This window comes from Fukomys damarensis, unplaced genomic scaffold (assembly GCF_012274545.1).
Source record: "Fukomys damarensis isolate Sample0158 unplaced genomic scaffold, DMR_v1.0_HiC HiC_scaffold_9, whole genome shotgun sequence".
Taxonomy (NCBI): domain Eukaryota; kingdom Metazoa; phylum Chordata; class Mammalia; order Rodentia; family Bathyergidae; genus Fukomys; species Fukomys damarensis.
The window spans coordinates 11066181-11080774 of NW_022900921.1; the positions used below are offsets into that span (position 1 = coordinate 11066181).

Sequence of the window (14594 nt, forward strand, 5' to 3'; positions counted from 1 at the left end):
AAAAAAAAAAAAAAAAAAAAAAAAAAAAAAAAAGTTTTAATAAATATGAAAACAGGGCCAGCGATTTAGCTCAGTGGTGTCAAAACCTGCCTGGCAAATGCAAGGTTCTGAGTTTGATCCCCAGTAACGGAAAACAAACAAACAAAAAAATTTTTTTTAATTTAAAAAATAAATATGAAAACATACTGAAAAGACACTAAGCAAACATTTAAGAATTTGTTTCAAAATTATATTTTTGTTTGTCTTTCATTTAATGGCCTCTAAAACAAAACTATCAAAGTATTTCTGGTTTAGGAAAAAAGAGACACTATTTAATTATAAGAACACATTTGAAGGTATAGTTTCATCAATCACTGTGTTACTTTTGGCCAGGTCCACACATAGTGAAGAGTTATCTAAAATAAAAGTGCTTACTCTACTTCACTGACTAGAAACTGTTTTGTGAGGCAGAAATAATAAAGCCTTGCAAAACTTGTTTTGCAAAGTAAGTGCTATATACAATGTTCTTTAAATTAGAGAAAAACTAGCTTACAGTTATAGTGATAAGAAAAAAAGTGAATGCTGCAATGTTGCAAAGTTCCATGTATTATTCTATGTAAAACTAAATCCAAATACCTAACACCAGAAAATGAAGTTTATGAAAATATAGGTCTATACCAGAAAATTTTGGTTCAAAGGCCATTTGGATTGTTTTTCTGGTATACTCTGTCAGAGATCCATAATGAAGTATCAAAGGAAGCCCAGCATGATTGTGTACATCTGAAATTCCAGCATTCTGTGAGGCTAAGGCAGGAAGATCACAAGTTCATGCCCAACCTGGGCAGGGCAACTTGGTGACTTAACAACACCCCCTGCCCCAAAAAGAAAAAGGGGCTGGAAAGGTAGATTTACTGGGTTCAGTCCCCAGTAAAATACACGCGCACGCACGCACACAAACACACACACACACACACGCACACACAAAAGAAGAGTTAAATTTTAAATCCGTTGTTTTAATCAATAGTATCTTTAAATCCCTGCATCACTTGATGTCCAAATTTAAAATAACATGTAAGAGTTTTTACTGGGGGAAAAATTCCAAGGGAAGACTAAGAAATCTGAAATAAAACATGTCACCGACTGTAGAAATAAAGACATAGACAACAAAGAATATGATTACTAACAGCAGTAATGTTTTCCATAGATCTTAAATATGCCTCTACAATGTTTGCTTTAGTAACACATGTGTTCTAAAACTGGAACAAAAAGGGGAAAATTAGCATAACCTCTATAAAAGGATGACTAATAAAATCATAAACTACTCCTTATTTTTGTATAAGGCATATTCACGGCAGAGAAACTATTCTATATAACTGTGTAATGTAACACCACGCATTTGTGAAACTTTCCAAATAGTTTAATACAACACATATACCGATATGGGTTTTCTAAATTAAGAACTATACCATACTAATGCAAGATATTATTAACAGGAGAAACTGTGAGGGGGGAGGTAGGTATATGGCAACCTCTGAACTTCTGAATTTTATGAACAGTTTTTCTGTGAACCTAAGACTCCACTAAAAAAGGTCTTTTTTGTTTTTTTGGTACTGGGGATTGAACTCGGGACCTTGTACCTTGCAAGGCAGGTGGCAGAACCACTAAGCTAAATCCCCGGCCCCCTAAAAAAGTCTAATTTTTGTTAAAAGCTGAACTTCAGATATGCTAATACCGCAAACAAAAACCCAGCAACACAAATTTAGCACCTTTTTGAAGAGGCCCTGGGACAATGTTAATACCTGCATCTTTCTGGAGAGTCTTCTCTATCTTTCCTCCGGAACTTGCTGATGGTGTCATCAATTGTGCTTCCAATTTTATCACTCAGTTCACCTAGTTTATCACTGAACGGAAAAGCACTTTTGTTTTTATCCCACTCCTCATCCCATTTTGATTTGGGTTCAGGATCATATCTTTCACCTATATAACACATTAAAAAAAGAAGCAACTCTAAGGACATTAAATTCAAACGGTATGTACAGTACTTCTGAACCTTTCCCTCATAATAAAATCATTTTCAAAGAAAAAGAAAGTTCCTATAGTGCTGAATCAACACAATTACAGCAAGGCACAGCATGTAATGCCAATCATTTAGTGGCAGGAATGTATCAAAAGCTTGTTTTTATGAAGACTTTCACAACCTTAACGTGAAGCATTCAAAAGTTCCTAAAGGATGCTGAAACGAGTAATAGGAAATATAAAAATCAACACAAGCTCTATAAGAAGCAAAAGAGTTAATGGAAATATTTTTGTTTTTCAAAAGCCATTTGATGCATTATATTTCATTTCTGTCTCTTAATGGTTTATCAAAGTTGAGAAGTACTGGATGATAACAGTGTCCTAAAAAATACAAGAAAGCAAAGCTGTGGCACATGTCAGTATTCTCAGCTCCTTGGGAAGGGAGGCTAAGACAGAAAGACTGCCTGAGACCAAGACTTCCAGGGCCATCCTAGACCACACAGAAAAATACGATCTCAAATAAAAAAAGAAGAAAAAAAAAGACCAAAAATAGTAAATAAACTAAGTAAAGGAACTTCTCCTTGAATGCTCCACGTTACAATATGCTGCAAGGATGTGGCAATTGTCACTCTTTATTATCAAATTAGAAAAATAATTCAATGGATTTCGAAAGCATGGGAAAATTTTTTTAATTGCTATATAAAGAGAAGAATATGCTAACTATGAAAATCTGCACATACTACAATTATTACTTTCAAGTATCTCAGAATAATGATGAATATTCAAAGGTCAACTTGAAATATATGCTGCAAGTGGTGGAATGCAGGAAGCCTTTGCAAGAATTTGGGGATGCAGTAAAAAGATCATGATGGTGAAAAAAAATCCAGAAGTCAAGATTTGTTTTAGTCCTTGCCTTTAGGAATTCAATGGAAGGGTTAACATTATAACTCACAAGTACTTCCATTTTCAGGTCCAAATTCATCTTAAGAACTAAGAGAAGAATATAGAGAAATCACATAATGCTTTTAAAAAAAAGAAAATGTTGAAAAATAAGGCAGGTGGGTAAGAAAAGGAAAAGGGTAGTGAGAAACAACAAAATACCAACAGGTGGCTAAGAGCCTTTGTTATGAACTTTTGTTAACAAGTTTTGAGGGCATACATGCTCTTTGGAGATTGCACAAATCCATTTTACTTAAGTGCCTACTAAAATTCACAACTAAACTCTCTGTAAAAGCTTGAGGATTTAAAAATATGTACTAGGAACTGAGGATGCAGTTTAGTGGTAGAGTGCTTGCCTTGTATGTGTGAGGCTCTGGGTTTAATCCTCAGCACCACCGAATAAAACAAGACAAAACAAACCAAACCCAATCTAATCCCAAACCCAAACCGAACAATAGAGTACGAAATCTGGAAGCGACAACTAACTTAAGAAAACATGTTAACAAAACAAAGTCTAAATCAGGATAGTTTTTTAAAAATAAGTGATTTCAGCTGGGTGTGGTAGTGCATGCTTAAATTCCAAAACTCTGGAAAGCTGAGGTAAGGAAGAGCTCAATTGAAGTCCAGCCTGGGTAATTTAGTGAGACCCTGTTTCAGAAGAAAAAAAGAGCTAAGGGTGTAGCTCAGTGTAAAGGCCCTGAGTTTAATCCCCAGTGCTGGACATGGGGGGGGGAGGTGATATTCCAATGATGTGTGTGCACATTTCAATGCCAATACAGAAGAATGAAAATGCATAAAAACCAAACTGCTAGTGTGGTGGACACTGCACTATATTAGCATTAAAGAGTACAAACAGCGAAGACATTATATCAGAATGAAAAAGCATAAAATAGCTGAAGTTGAGTAGTTCAGTGTGAAAAACACTAATAATAATTAAGTAAATTATGTGTTCCAAATGCACAGGTTAACTCTACCTCCAATAAGATCCTATAATTACTTGGCTGTAACTGAGTCTGAAAACTTCAATTTTCTAAATTTATCTGACATATAACATATTGTATTGGTTTAGAAAAAAGTACAGAAGAATGAGGAAATGAATTGCAAGTAACAATTTCTACTCAAAAACACATTAATTGCTATAGATACATTGAAAAAATTAAGGAATAAAGTAACGACTTGGATAAATAATCCAATTTCTTATTCTTCTACAGAAACTTGAAGCATATTTAAATGTTTTCATCCAATTCATGAAACAGTCTTGTCTAATTCAATTTCTTATTTGACAAAAAAAAACTTCAAAATACATTTAAATGCTTTGAGAGAAATATTCTTGTCCAATTCATGAAATGAATTTTACATGGTACTTCAACTTTAAAAAAGAGAAGTTTTCTACTGTCAGAAACAAAAAACTCTGCAATATTTTTTCTTTGAGGGCAAGAAAGCAAAGGAGCAAAGGAATGAACTTTTAAGTAATTACAAAATATAACAGGAAATTTTCACACAGCTCCACTGAAGGAGTTCCAAGATCTCAACATAAGTCAAACATTACAGAACTGAGATATAGGAAGGGAGAGCTACTGACACGACAAGCATCCACTAAGGCACACAGCACTACACTATATGTATGCACAGAAAATGACCAGGGGAACATCAGGGCTCAAGGAATAAAAGTCCAAAGGGACATGTGTGAAAAAGTTACTTCTGTGTATGTATTTCAAGCACCTACTATTTTTTTGTATATTATTACATTAAAAATAAGCATTAGAGGTGAATGTCCGATTGCTTGTAAATGTGTTAGGAACAACAAACAAAGCAAATAGGCCCAACCAAAAAACTGAGAAAACCATCAGTTATCTTTTTCTGTATCAAATTTTACACTGTTTAATTTTGGGAAGGGAGGCTTAAGCTAGATTGTTTATAGGAAGTTTATGTTTTTGGCCAAAAAAATGAGCTAATTCTGAATTAGAAAGATGGATCTGTTTGATCAAATTTTGAAATGTTCCTTTGAAACATAAGAAAAATTTCCTCTTTTCTTCTTCATTTTTAAAGAATGGTAACTCTAAAAGATGAGAATATACATGTTTTATCCTCTTTATGTTAATTCAAAGTATGCAACATCTAATTACCTATTAAAGGTTAAAAATCATATTCTTCAATCCACAATACAAACAGGAAGATTCCCATGATACATGTGATATGACTCAAAATCAGTACTACATATATTTCTGGCTCACAGTAAACATAAGAAATGTACTTAGTGTTCCTACTTTCTTTTCACTATTTATTAATTCCTTGCTATTAACAGGTATTGTTATTGTTTTCAACTGAACCAGAGCCCTCACTGCACTCTCGTCAGACTTCTGGCTTCTCATTTCTGCACCCATCTTTCATTCTTCTCACTTTCTCAAATTCTTCATGGAGCAACAGAGTAGTGGGTATGGGGACATTGCTGTGTTTTCTCTTTTTGTTTTTTTGTTTTGTTTTTTGTTTTTTGGTACCGGGGATTGAACTCAGGTCCTTGCGCTTGCAACGCAGGCCACCAAACCGCTGAGATAAATCCCCAGCCCTATATATACTTTTAAAAAAGCACTTTGGTCTTTGGATTTCAGTGATTCTTAAAACACAACTAAGAAGCTAAACTAATGCTTAGGTGCCAGCCTATCTTTGATACTCACTGTATCTGAATCCTCCAACACTGTCTGAGGAAACTCCAACATATTTGTCTTTGTTTTTCTTCGCTTTTTTTCGCTCTTCACGAAGCCTATCATCATCCTGAGCAAATTCAACCAATTCCTTCACCTTCTGGCGAATATTTATACCTTGATCCTTGCCATGTTCATCTTGAGGATGATGAGAGAAAAAGAACCTTAAGAATTCACTAAATATGTACAATACTCTTTAAGACAAAACAAAGAACTGATACTATAAAATAAGAAACAGAAACCAACTTCAATATTTGGAGGGAAAAACAAAACAAACTGAGTTAGACTGTGGTTTTAAACTTTGCAGTTTCCTCTTTGGCAAATTCCAAGTTCTGAAATGCCATTCTGGCTTAAGGACCACCAATAATAGTACCATGCAAGGTCAATTAAAAATCTAGTGAAAAAGATTACTTGATGATGACAATGTGAAATGGATAAATCTGTAAATGTTCTCTATTCATATTTTAATAAATCAAAAGAAGAACCACTTTAACATTTTAATAACTGAAAAGTACCTTAAATGTCTTAGTTTCCCCAAAACAAGTTTGGGAACACTAATTACCAGAACTATGTATAGCAGAAAAACTAAATTTTTAAAGTCCTTTCAACTAGGGCACGCTACAAAATGAAATGTGCTTCATTCTCTAGCCTCTTTCACATTCAAAACACACTCTGGCCTTGCTGCCTTTGCACAGTAAATACTATTTGGTGGTGGGGGGGGGACCCAGCTTCAAACAGATGTGTGTGTTTTGGAGCTCTAACCTTTTCTTCCCATATGATTAAAGCTATTCCTTTATGGACACCACAGGGGACCAGTCTCCAGTGCATATTTTAATATAAACCCGAACACTCATGTTGTATTGGTTCTGTTGTTATTAGCCAGTCTTTTCTGCAAGTTCTTGTCTTCACTAATTAATACTCTAGGGCCCCACGTCTTGGATTCTGCACTCGTCACACCACCAGCAACAGTCACATTCTAATTAGAGCAGAGAAGCTTCTAAGCTGGTTCAGGTGACTGACAACTCCAACTACTGTTTTAATTTGCTTATAAGGTTTTTCTATTGCTCACCTACAAAGTGGTAATTTTCCAGGGATCGCAAATCATAAATGTGTTCTCTGGCACTTGTAACAACACGCTCTGATCCATTTCTTATGAGGTAAGCTAGGAGCAGCAATGACTGTAAAAATATAAAGCACCAAATCATTTAGTGAAATGAATCCTGGTAAATCTTTGGTATGTGGTTAAAAAAGAATTCTAACATTAGCGAATAACCAATCTTCATGGTGGCCATGGGGACGGTTTCTTTACTTTGTTATTAGACTTTACATAATCTTGAACCTACACTGTCAACTGAAGGTCCTCTAACAACATAATAAATACAAGTTATCCAATGGATATTATGCATCAAAGATTTTTTTTAAAAATCAGTAATTTGGATTTTCAATACTACATGAATATACAATATGAATGAGTTGTAAGGTTCTACAAAGCTGGCTCAGTTTTGACTTTTTATCTTTTTTTTTTTTTTTTACACTATGAAACTGAATTATTAGAAACTTCAGAAGGATCATTTGGTAATTATATAACTGTATGGCATTCTCCCCAGATAAAATTTAATTTTAAGGTTGGTAAGGCTTTTGTTTTACAAAGTTACTGCTAATATATATAAGAAAAAAACAAGTGTTTCAGAGAATTTTTGCTAAAATGTGAACTAAGAATGACTGCTTATGAATATGGGAGTTTTTATGGGATGAGGAAATTGTTCTGGAATTACATAATAGTGACTCTTGGACTTTGTGAATACATTAAAAATCACAATGAATTGTACAATTTAAATGTAACCCTGCTCGGAACAAACTGACTTAAATGAAAATCTAGTCAGATTGAGAAAACTGAGGGACACAAAATTTCACCCTACCAGAAATTTATTATTTTTTAAAAAATGGTTTAAACAAATATTAAAAATGACAACGAAAACACAGAAGTCTCATTTTTAAAAGCATATTTAATTTATAGAAATTTCACTGTTTTATCATACCTCGTATACCAGCAGAGGGAATAACAGCGAATGTTTTCAGAAACAAAATGAAAAGCACTAGCTGGGGATTTTGCTCAATGGTTCTGCCGCCTGCCTCGCAAGTGCAAGGTCCTAAGTTTGATCCCTGGTACCAAGAAAAAAGAGCACCATGCTAAAAGCACAGATCTTCACTCCTGAAAGCCAGAATGTTCAAGTTCCAAACATGAATGTTATCTGTCTTTCTGGAAAATATACTCTGAGTAGCAAGAAAATATGGTGGGGATAGAACAGATGATTATTCTGTTTTATAATTCTGCCCTCTATGTATGTATTTATGTATGCATGCATGTATCTCTATGTCAGAAATAAAAAGAAAAGAATGTGATAAAAATAACATGCTCACAAATATAAAACGTTATAAGTCTGCATGTTTTAGAATCTCTAATTATATTTTTGGTGCTAAAAACTGTTACCATATATTAGGCAAATTTAGCTGGTGTGGTGGTGTACACCCGTAATCCCAGCCTTTGGAAAGTTGAGCCAGGAGGATCCCTGAGAGTTCAAGGCCAGCTTGGGCTCCATAGTGATTTCAAGGCCTCCTTGAGCTACACAGCAAGACCTTCTTCAAAAAAAAAAGCAAGTTTTCTGGGTTTTTTTTTCCCCTCAACTCAGGGCCCTTGTGCTTGCAAAGCAGGTGCAGTGCCACTGAGTTAAATTCCTGGCCCAAAAAAGGCAAATTTTTATGTAGATGACAAACCATGTCAGCCTGCTCTTCATCGTAACTAAACATACATCTGATTAAGACATTCATTACTTCAGACCTACACAAATATTTCTTGCAGGAAAAAACTAACAAAAATATTTAACATTTAAAAGAGTTATGAAGCTGGGCATGGTGGACGAGGGAAGTTGAGGTCAGAGGACTCCAAGTCCAAGCCTAGCCTTGGTAACTTAGTGAGATCCTTTCTCAAAAATAAAAAATGGTTAGGGATGAAGCTCGGTGTCAAGATTCCTAGGTTTAATCCCTGGTACTGGAGGGTGAGGGGTAGTTTACTATGATTTCAAACATTTTACATTGAGAACAGTTGTTTATGATGACCAGAAAACATAACACAAATAATAAATCTATTTCTTATATGTCCTTTGGAGTATCTATTCAATGATTTAATATCCTTCAAGATAGTTATATAGACATCTTAAATCTCAAGCACTTGTTTTCAATATTACAAAACAGGCTTATATTCATACCTTATAGACTCTTCTCCAATTCTTTTTGTTGTCTTTTAACATCCGGGACCACAGCATGTTCATAAGTTCAGGGAACTGTTCATACATAAATGTAGCCCTGAAAAAAACGGTAATTTACCTTAAGAATGTGCAGTGTGTTAATTCTGACAGTAGATGGCAGGTTTGTTTTAAGTAGTTGTTTCCCCAAAGAGTTAAGAATTAATAAGCTTAATTTAAAAATATTTACATGACACACTTCCTCAAAAATGTTTTTCCTTTGTTTTATAAAATACCTAGACCCTATACCTATTAATGTAAGCCCTGTTATTATCATGCTTTGCAAGCTCTATTTTCCCTTGCATAGTGGCTCAGATGTTCATTAGGAGCATTCTCCAAAATTTACATAGTAAGCTACAGTAAGACTATAAACTTCATTGAAAAAGAAAATTTGTTATATTTTTGAGCAAATTTTTAAGGGGAATGAACTTTACATTAAACTTTCTGTATTACTAGGTGAATGATTATACAGCATTTATATCTGTCAACAAAACAACTTAAAACTGAAAATAAACTTCGTATATCTGTTTCAAGATACTTTGATTCTTTCTGCACTGCTGAGTCAAATTATCACTTACTTGGCAATCTCTCCCATGAGTTGCCCAGAAGGTCCCCAAGGATCATCATTCGTTGCTTCTCGAACCTTAGACTCAATCTCTGAATAATTCATAACCACATTGGTGCTGCAGAGAAAAAAAAATGCATGCGCATACGCACAAAGATTAGCATCAAAACTGAGAAACACATGAAAACTTAATAATGACACTACTGGGTGTCCTAATGAGCTACCTCTACAGGGTGGGAAAGAAAACATCTTTTGTGCACAAGCTACCCCAAGGACACTATATAACACATTTAAGTTATTTTAAAGAAGATTTTACTACTTCATTAGCCTTTAAGAATACACATGAAAGCCTATTAGTACTGGCTTACGTCCAGAAAAAAAAAAGGCTTTGGGTCGAATTAAAAAGGAAACTGAATATGCTAGAGTCTATTATGAAACTAAGTTGTCAGTTCCCGGACCAGACTTGGTTTACAGGCAGACTTTTTTCCTTCTTATAGAAACTGTGTAGATTAAGCAAAATTATATAACAGTTGAACATTACATGTTTTTAAAGGGAATGATAAACCAAAGAAACTACTCTACAAATGTGCAGAACCACCAAAAACATTTACTTATAATCCTGTATTCTTTTTTTTTCTTTCGGTACTAGGTATTGAACCTACAGCCTTCACACAGAGCTACACCTCCAGCTTATTTTTTATTTTGAGACAGGATCTCACTAAAATGTTCAAACTGGGCTCAAACTTGTGAGCCTCCTGCTTCATTCAGCCTTCCAAAATGCTAGGATTACAGGCATGCACCAGGCTTCTATTTTCACTCACTGTACCATATACATTTTCTAAGTCATTGCATAGTCACTGTAACCCTCACATTTTTTGGTACAATAGTATTTCATCAGATGATGTGATATTTAACTTTCACTTAAGACTTTAGCAACGGCTGAGAACATGGGCTTTAGGTGTCAGAAAAACCTCACTTTGTGACTTTTGTCAAAATTAATTATCTTAGTCTCAATGTCCTTAAATATAAAATGGTGATAAATAAAATAATACTCAAAGGACAACATAACTTAATGTATTCAACACAGTGTCTAACAAATAGAAAATGTGCAATGTTATCTATTATTACTGAATAAAACAACCATCTACTAAGACAACTCTAAAAAATTAAATATTTAATAAGAAATAATTAGCTTTGAAAAGAATACCTTAAGGCATGAGCTGTTAAAGTGTAATCCGTTATGCTTATGTACACTAAAGAATTCAAAGACATTCTGAGAAGGAATAAAGAAATACTGTGAAAACACGACAGTATAGCAGTATTCATCCGATGTCTAAAGCTCCAATTATTACTGAACAATTGCTATAACAGGTGCCTGTGAATATGGTAACTCAAATCTGCTACTTAAAATTAAATCTTAAAAATAGTGAAAAAAAACCCTCCACAGCTATTACTTCCTTTTTTGTTATGGGTTCTTTAGCCATGGAAAAAGTTATGGTTTTATACAAGGATGGCTTGGTTGAAACTGACACTCAAATTTCTTAAACATAAATTTCGCATTTATTGCAATCCCTTCAATTTCTTTAAACTTTAGGAAAGAGACTAATAAACAGGTTTGGGTCAAATTTAAAGGAGCAATTGTGTATACAAGTGACTTGTTAATAAGTCACTAAGGAAATCTGGCTTCAAGATTTATACTCAGAATACTGTTCCAAGGAAGAAAAGTGAAATCCTAGTTATTTTTCTTTCAAAGCTTGGAGGCAGCTGCATCCTAAAATATCACTAATTCGATAAATAATTATTTCCCCAGAACTAACATAAATCCATAATCTTTTCTGCCTCTTCATAGTTTAAGACTATTACCAAATCCAGTAATGATTCTATTGTCAACATTTTTATGTATAAATGTAGACTAGTAATTTCCCTCTAATTTTATCAACAATGGACACAAAACCAAGGCACCCAATAACCTATTTGCAATTTAATATGCCACAAAATGATGGATTTCAGAATGCTTTTGTTTATCCTGGTGGCTGAAGAATGCGTGGCTTAGGCAGTTAAAAGTGTCAAAATGCAGCTGTGAAAATGAACAATAGCAATTAGGATTATAATTCACCCAAGCATTTCATTACCAAGAATGCACTTGAAATCTCTCTTCATTGTTTAATTTGTTAGAGAACAAGATGAAACGAGTGTAATCACCAGTCCATGTACATTAAGTATTTTTACCAGAGTCTTCATAAATGTTGTAGTTTTGGGAACACTACTCTCCTTGTTCAAGCTACAAAGGCAAATGGGTCAAATGAGAAAGGTCCTGTTTCCATAACCCTTACAAGATTCTTTGCTGAAGGCCTGTGTGTTAAGTGTTTACAGGGAAGAGATGGTAGAAAGCTAGTTAATTTAAAATCTCCTTATTTCTTTGGTTGAAAAACAATGGGAGCCATCAGAACATACATCGTAAGTTACAAAGTTTATCCACAGAAGAGTAAGGAGCTATAATAACAAGAAATAACAGACAACTTCCATGAAGAAAATCAGACTCTATTTTAATACTATTTTCCAATGAAATTGCTGCTTTCAAACACTAGAAAGAATTCTTGAAAGATGAGATCTGATAGCATAACTTCAAAACAAAGTATTTTAAAATTTCACATAATTCAGAAACAGGTGCACACTAAAACAAAAAGAAAACAAAACACTGTATAGTTGGGCCTTATTCCAGGTCATTAAAAAAAAAAAACAAAAACCCTAAAAAACAATTTCTAAACATGTAAACATTTTGATCTGTTCTTTCCCATAGTTTCTACTGTCCTCTGTCCATGCTTTGCTCACAATTTCAGCAATATTTTTAAAAGAGGAAAATAATTCCCCTTCCTCAGAAAAGAAAAAAAAAAAATGTATTTCCAAATGTGAAAGAAAACAGTTTAATTCTTAAAATACCGACTGACAAGTGTCTTAGTAATGGCTATTTCAGACGCTAGAGGGGGCTGTTTAATCAGTTTTTAAACAGGCGCGCAAAATCCAAACAAAGATACAGATAGAAACTACGTAGCTAACAAAAAATACAACAAAACAAAACCCCTAAAACACCAGTAAGTTCCATACCACTTAGACCACCAATATAAACAGGTGACTTCTGGACTTATACTTCTAAATTGAAATTTCTGACTTGAAAATTTAAAAAATTAACTCTTTACAATCAGTTAAAAGAAAAGTACAGGTAAGAACTATTATGACCTTTTGTTAAAAGCCAAACATCTTTGGATATAAGCTTTACCTTTCATCATAAGAAGGCAACCAAAAATACTCTGATACTATCAAAACTTTTCTGCGTATTACTTTAAACCAGCTTGGCAGTGAAATCAAGAGAACTCAATCTAAAAAAAGTTCTAATGATTTTTAAAAAAATGCTTCTGCTGATCATCAACAACTACTTTCTATCTCTAAGTTTTACCTAGTTTATGCATTTAATTTCTTCAAATATGAAAACGTAAGGGGAGAGACTAAAGGAAGAAAAATTAATTTATTGTTGTATTTACTATTTCTTTACCAGCATTAAATATTATGTTTAATTCTGAAAACAATCTAATGGTCACCAGAAAGCAGAGAATGAGCCCATGTGTTCTAGGTCACTCAGAATATTAAGTTTTTCTTTGATTAAGATAATGTAGTCTTAAAAATCGGTAACCAGAAGAGCAGGTAAATGTCTCTGACCTGATGAAGATGCGTAATAATTAAGATCACACTGTTTAAAGGTTAACATACACTTTAGCCCCTTTCTTCCTATTTCACATTGTCCATTATATCATTAGGATCTTATGTACTATTTATAGTTTATTCACACCAGAGAAACTATTCGGTATTTACACATGTGTGACTTATTTCACTTAGGAGTATATCCTCAATATGTATCCATTTTCCTATGAATGAATCTAATTTCTCACTCTTTATGGCTGAGGTGTAGGGAAAGTGGGAAGGGTAGGGGAAAGCTAATAAGAGAAAAGAAAAAATATGAGAAAATGAAAAAATGGAAATGAAGCGTTTGTAAAGGGGGAGGGGAGGAGGGGGTGAAGGGAGGGCAGGGACAAGGGGAAAAAATGAGAACCAAGATCTGTCATGTAAAGGTACAAGATCCCAGTAATAATGTAAATGTATTGTATACCTAAAATGTACCAATAAACTCAATGAGAAAAAAAAAAAAAAGAAATCTTTTCTATAAAGTTGGGAATATAACCCCTTTCCAACTTGAAGATTCTATAACTCAATAAAATCTGTTCTCATTTTGTACCACTTAAAAAATGTTAACATAGTATTTAACTACTGTTGAGTAGTTCAATATAACTCCTTAACAATACTAATACTTAAAAGGACTTTAACAGGCTGAAAAAGAAAGGCAGAGGTGGGAATAACCAGAGGGACAAACACATGAAGCCACAAGGGTAAATTTCATAAACACAACCACCACTATTTATATGTGTAGAACTGTTCTTTACATCTCTAATGCTTTCACCCACTTTCACATTTGCTCAAGACACCCAGCACAGGTACTACAGAACTAGGATTCCCCCAGTGAGAGGATTTAGGTCTGAACAACCAACACCACTTGCTCAGTGGACCTTTAATGCCAACTACTAAAAGGACCCTCAACCTCTGTGCACACGCTTCTAAGGCTATGGGAGTTAAGGATGGATTGTTTAGTTTGTGAACTGTCAGTGTTTTCTGTGGCCCTCCTCTTTGTTGCCCATTTTCTTATGTGACATTTGATATCAATAAAAGATCAGGTTATTTTATTAGGTAAGTTTGGACCTAGGTTTTAAGGCAGAAGTAGTTGAAGTAAAAGCTAACGTGGGGTTTTTACTTATAGTAAATGATTCTAAATCTGCATTAAGAAACAGTAAAATGATTAACAAGAAAAAACTTGAGCAGACATTATTATTGCATTTTCTAACTACTAACAAAGGAATGAAGAAATTAAAATGACGTAGTTAAGAAATGTTTTAATTTGTCTCTTTCATGTTTTTTTAAGTCAAATGGATCTATATTTTTTCATACAGTTTCTTTTTTATGTTTTAATCTTATAACACCCTGAAA

At 33.9% G+C, this 14594-nt stretch overlaps 1 protein-coding gene and 1 non-coding gene across 3 annotated transcripts in view; one reads left to right on the forward strand and one right to left on the reverse strand.

Annotated features, from left to right (window-relative positions):
- Nucleotides 1–14594, reverse strand: part of Clint1 (clathrin interactor 1) — a 71363-nt gene that overhangs the window by 18250 nt on the left and 38519 nt on the right. For both annotated transcript variants that reach the window (XM_010622273.3, XM_010622274.3), the window contains exons 2-6: nucleotides 9517–9621; nucleotides 8903–8999; nucleotides 6706–6814; nucleotides 5610–5774; nucleotides 1779–1956 (exon numbers count right to left, since the gene is read on the reverse strand). In XM_010622273.3, coding sequence (XP_010620575.1) covers nucleotides 1779–1956; nucleotides 5610–5774; nucleotides 6706–6814; nucleotides 8903–8999; nucleotides 9517–9621 — 654 coding nt within the window. The remainder of the gene's footprint in view (nucleotides 1–1778; nucleotides 1957–5609; nucleotides 5775–6705; nucleotides 6815–8902; nucleotides 9000–9516; nucleotides 9622–14594) is intronic.
- On the forward strand, nucleotides 1204–1312 carry LOC117285438. Its single transcript, XR_004516470.1, has one exon. It is a non-coding gene; the product is annotated as a U6 spliceosomal RNA (small nuclear RNA).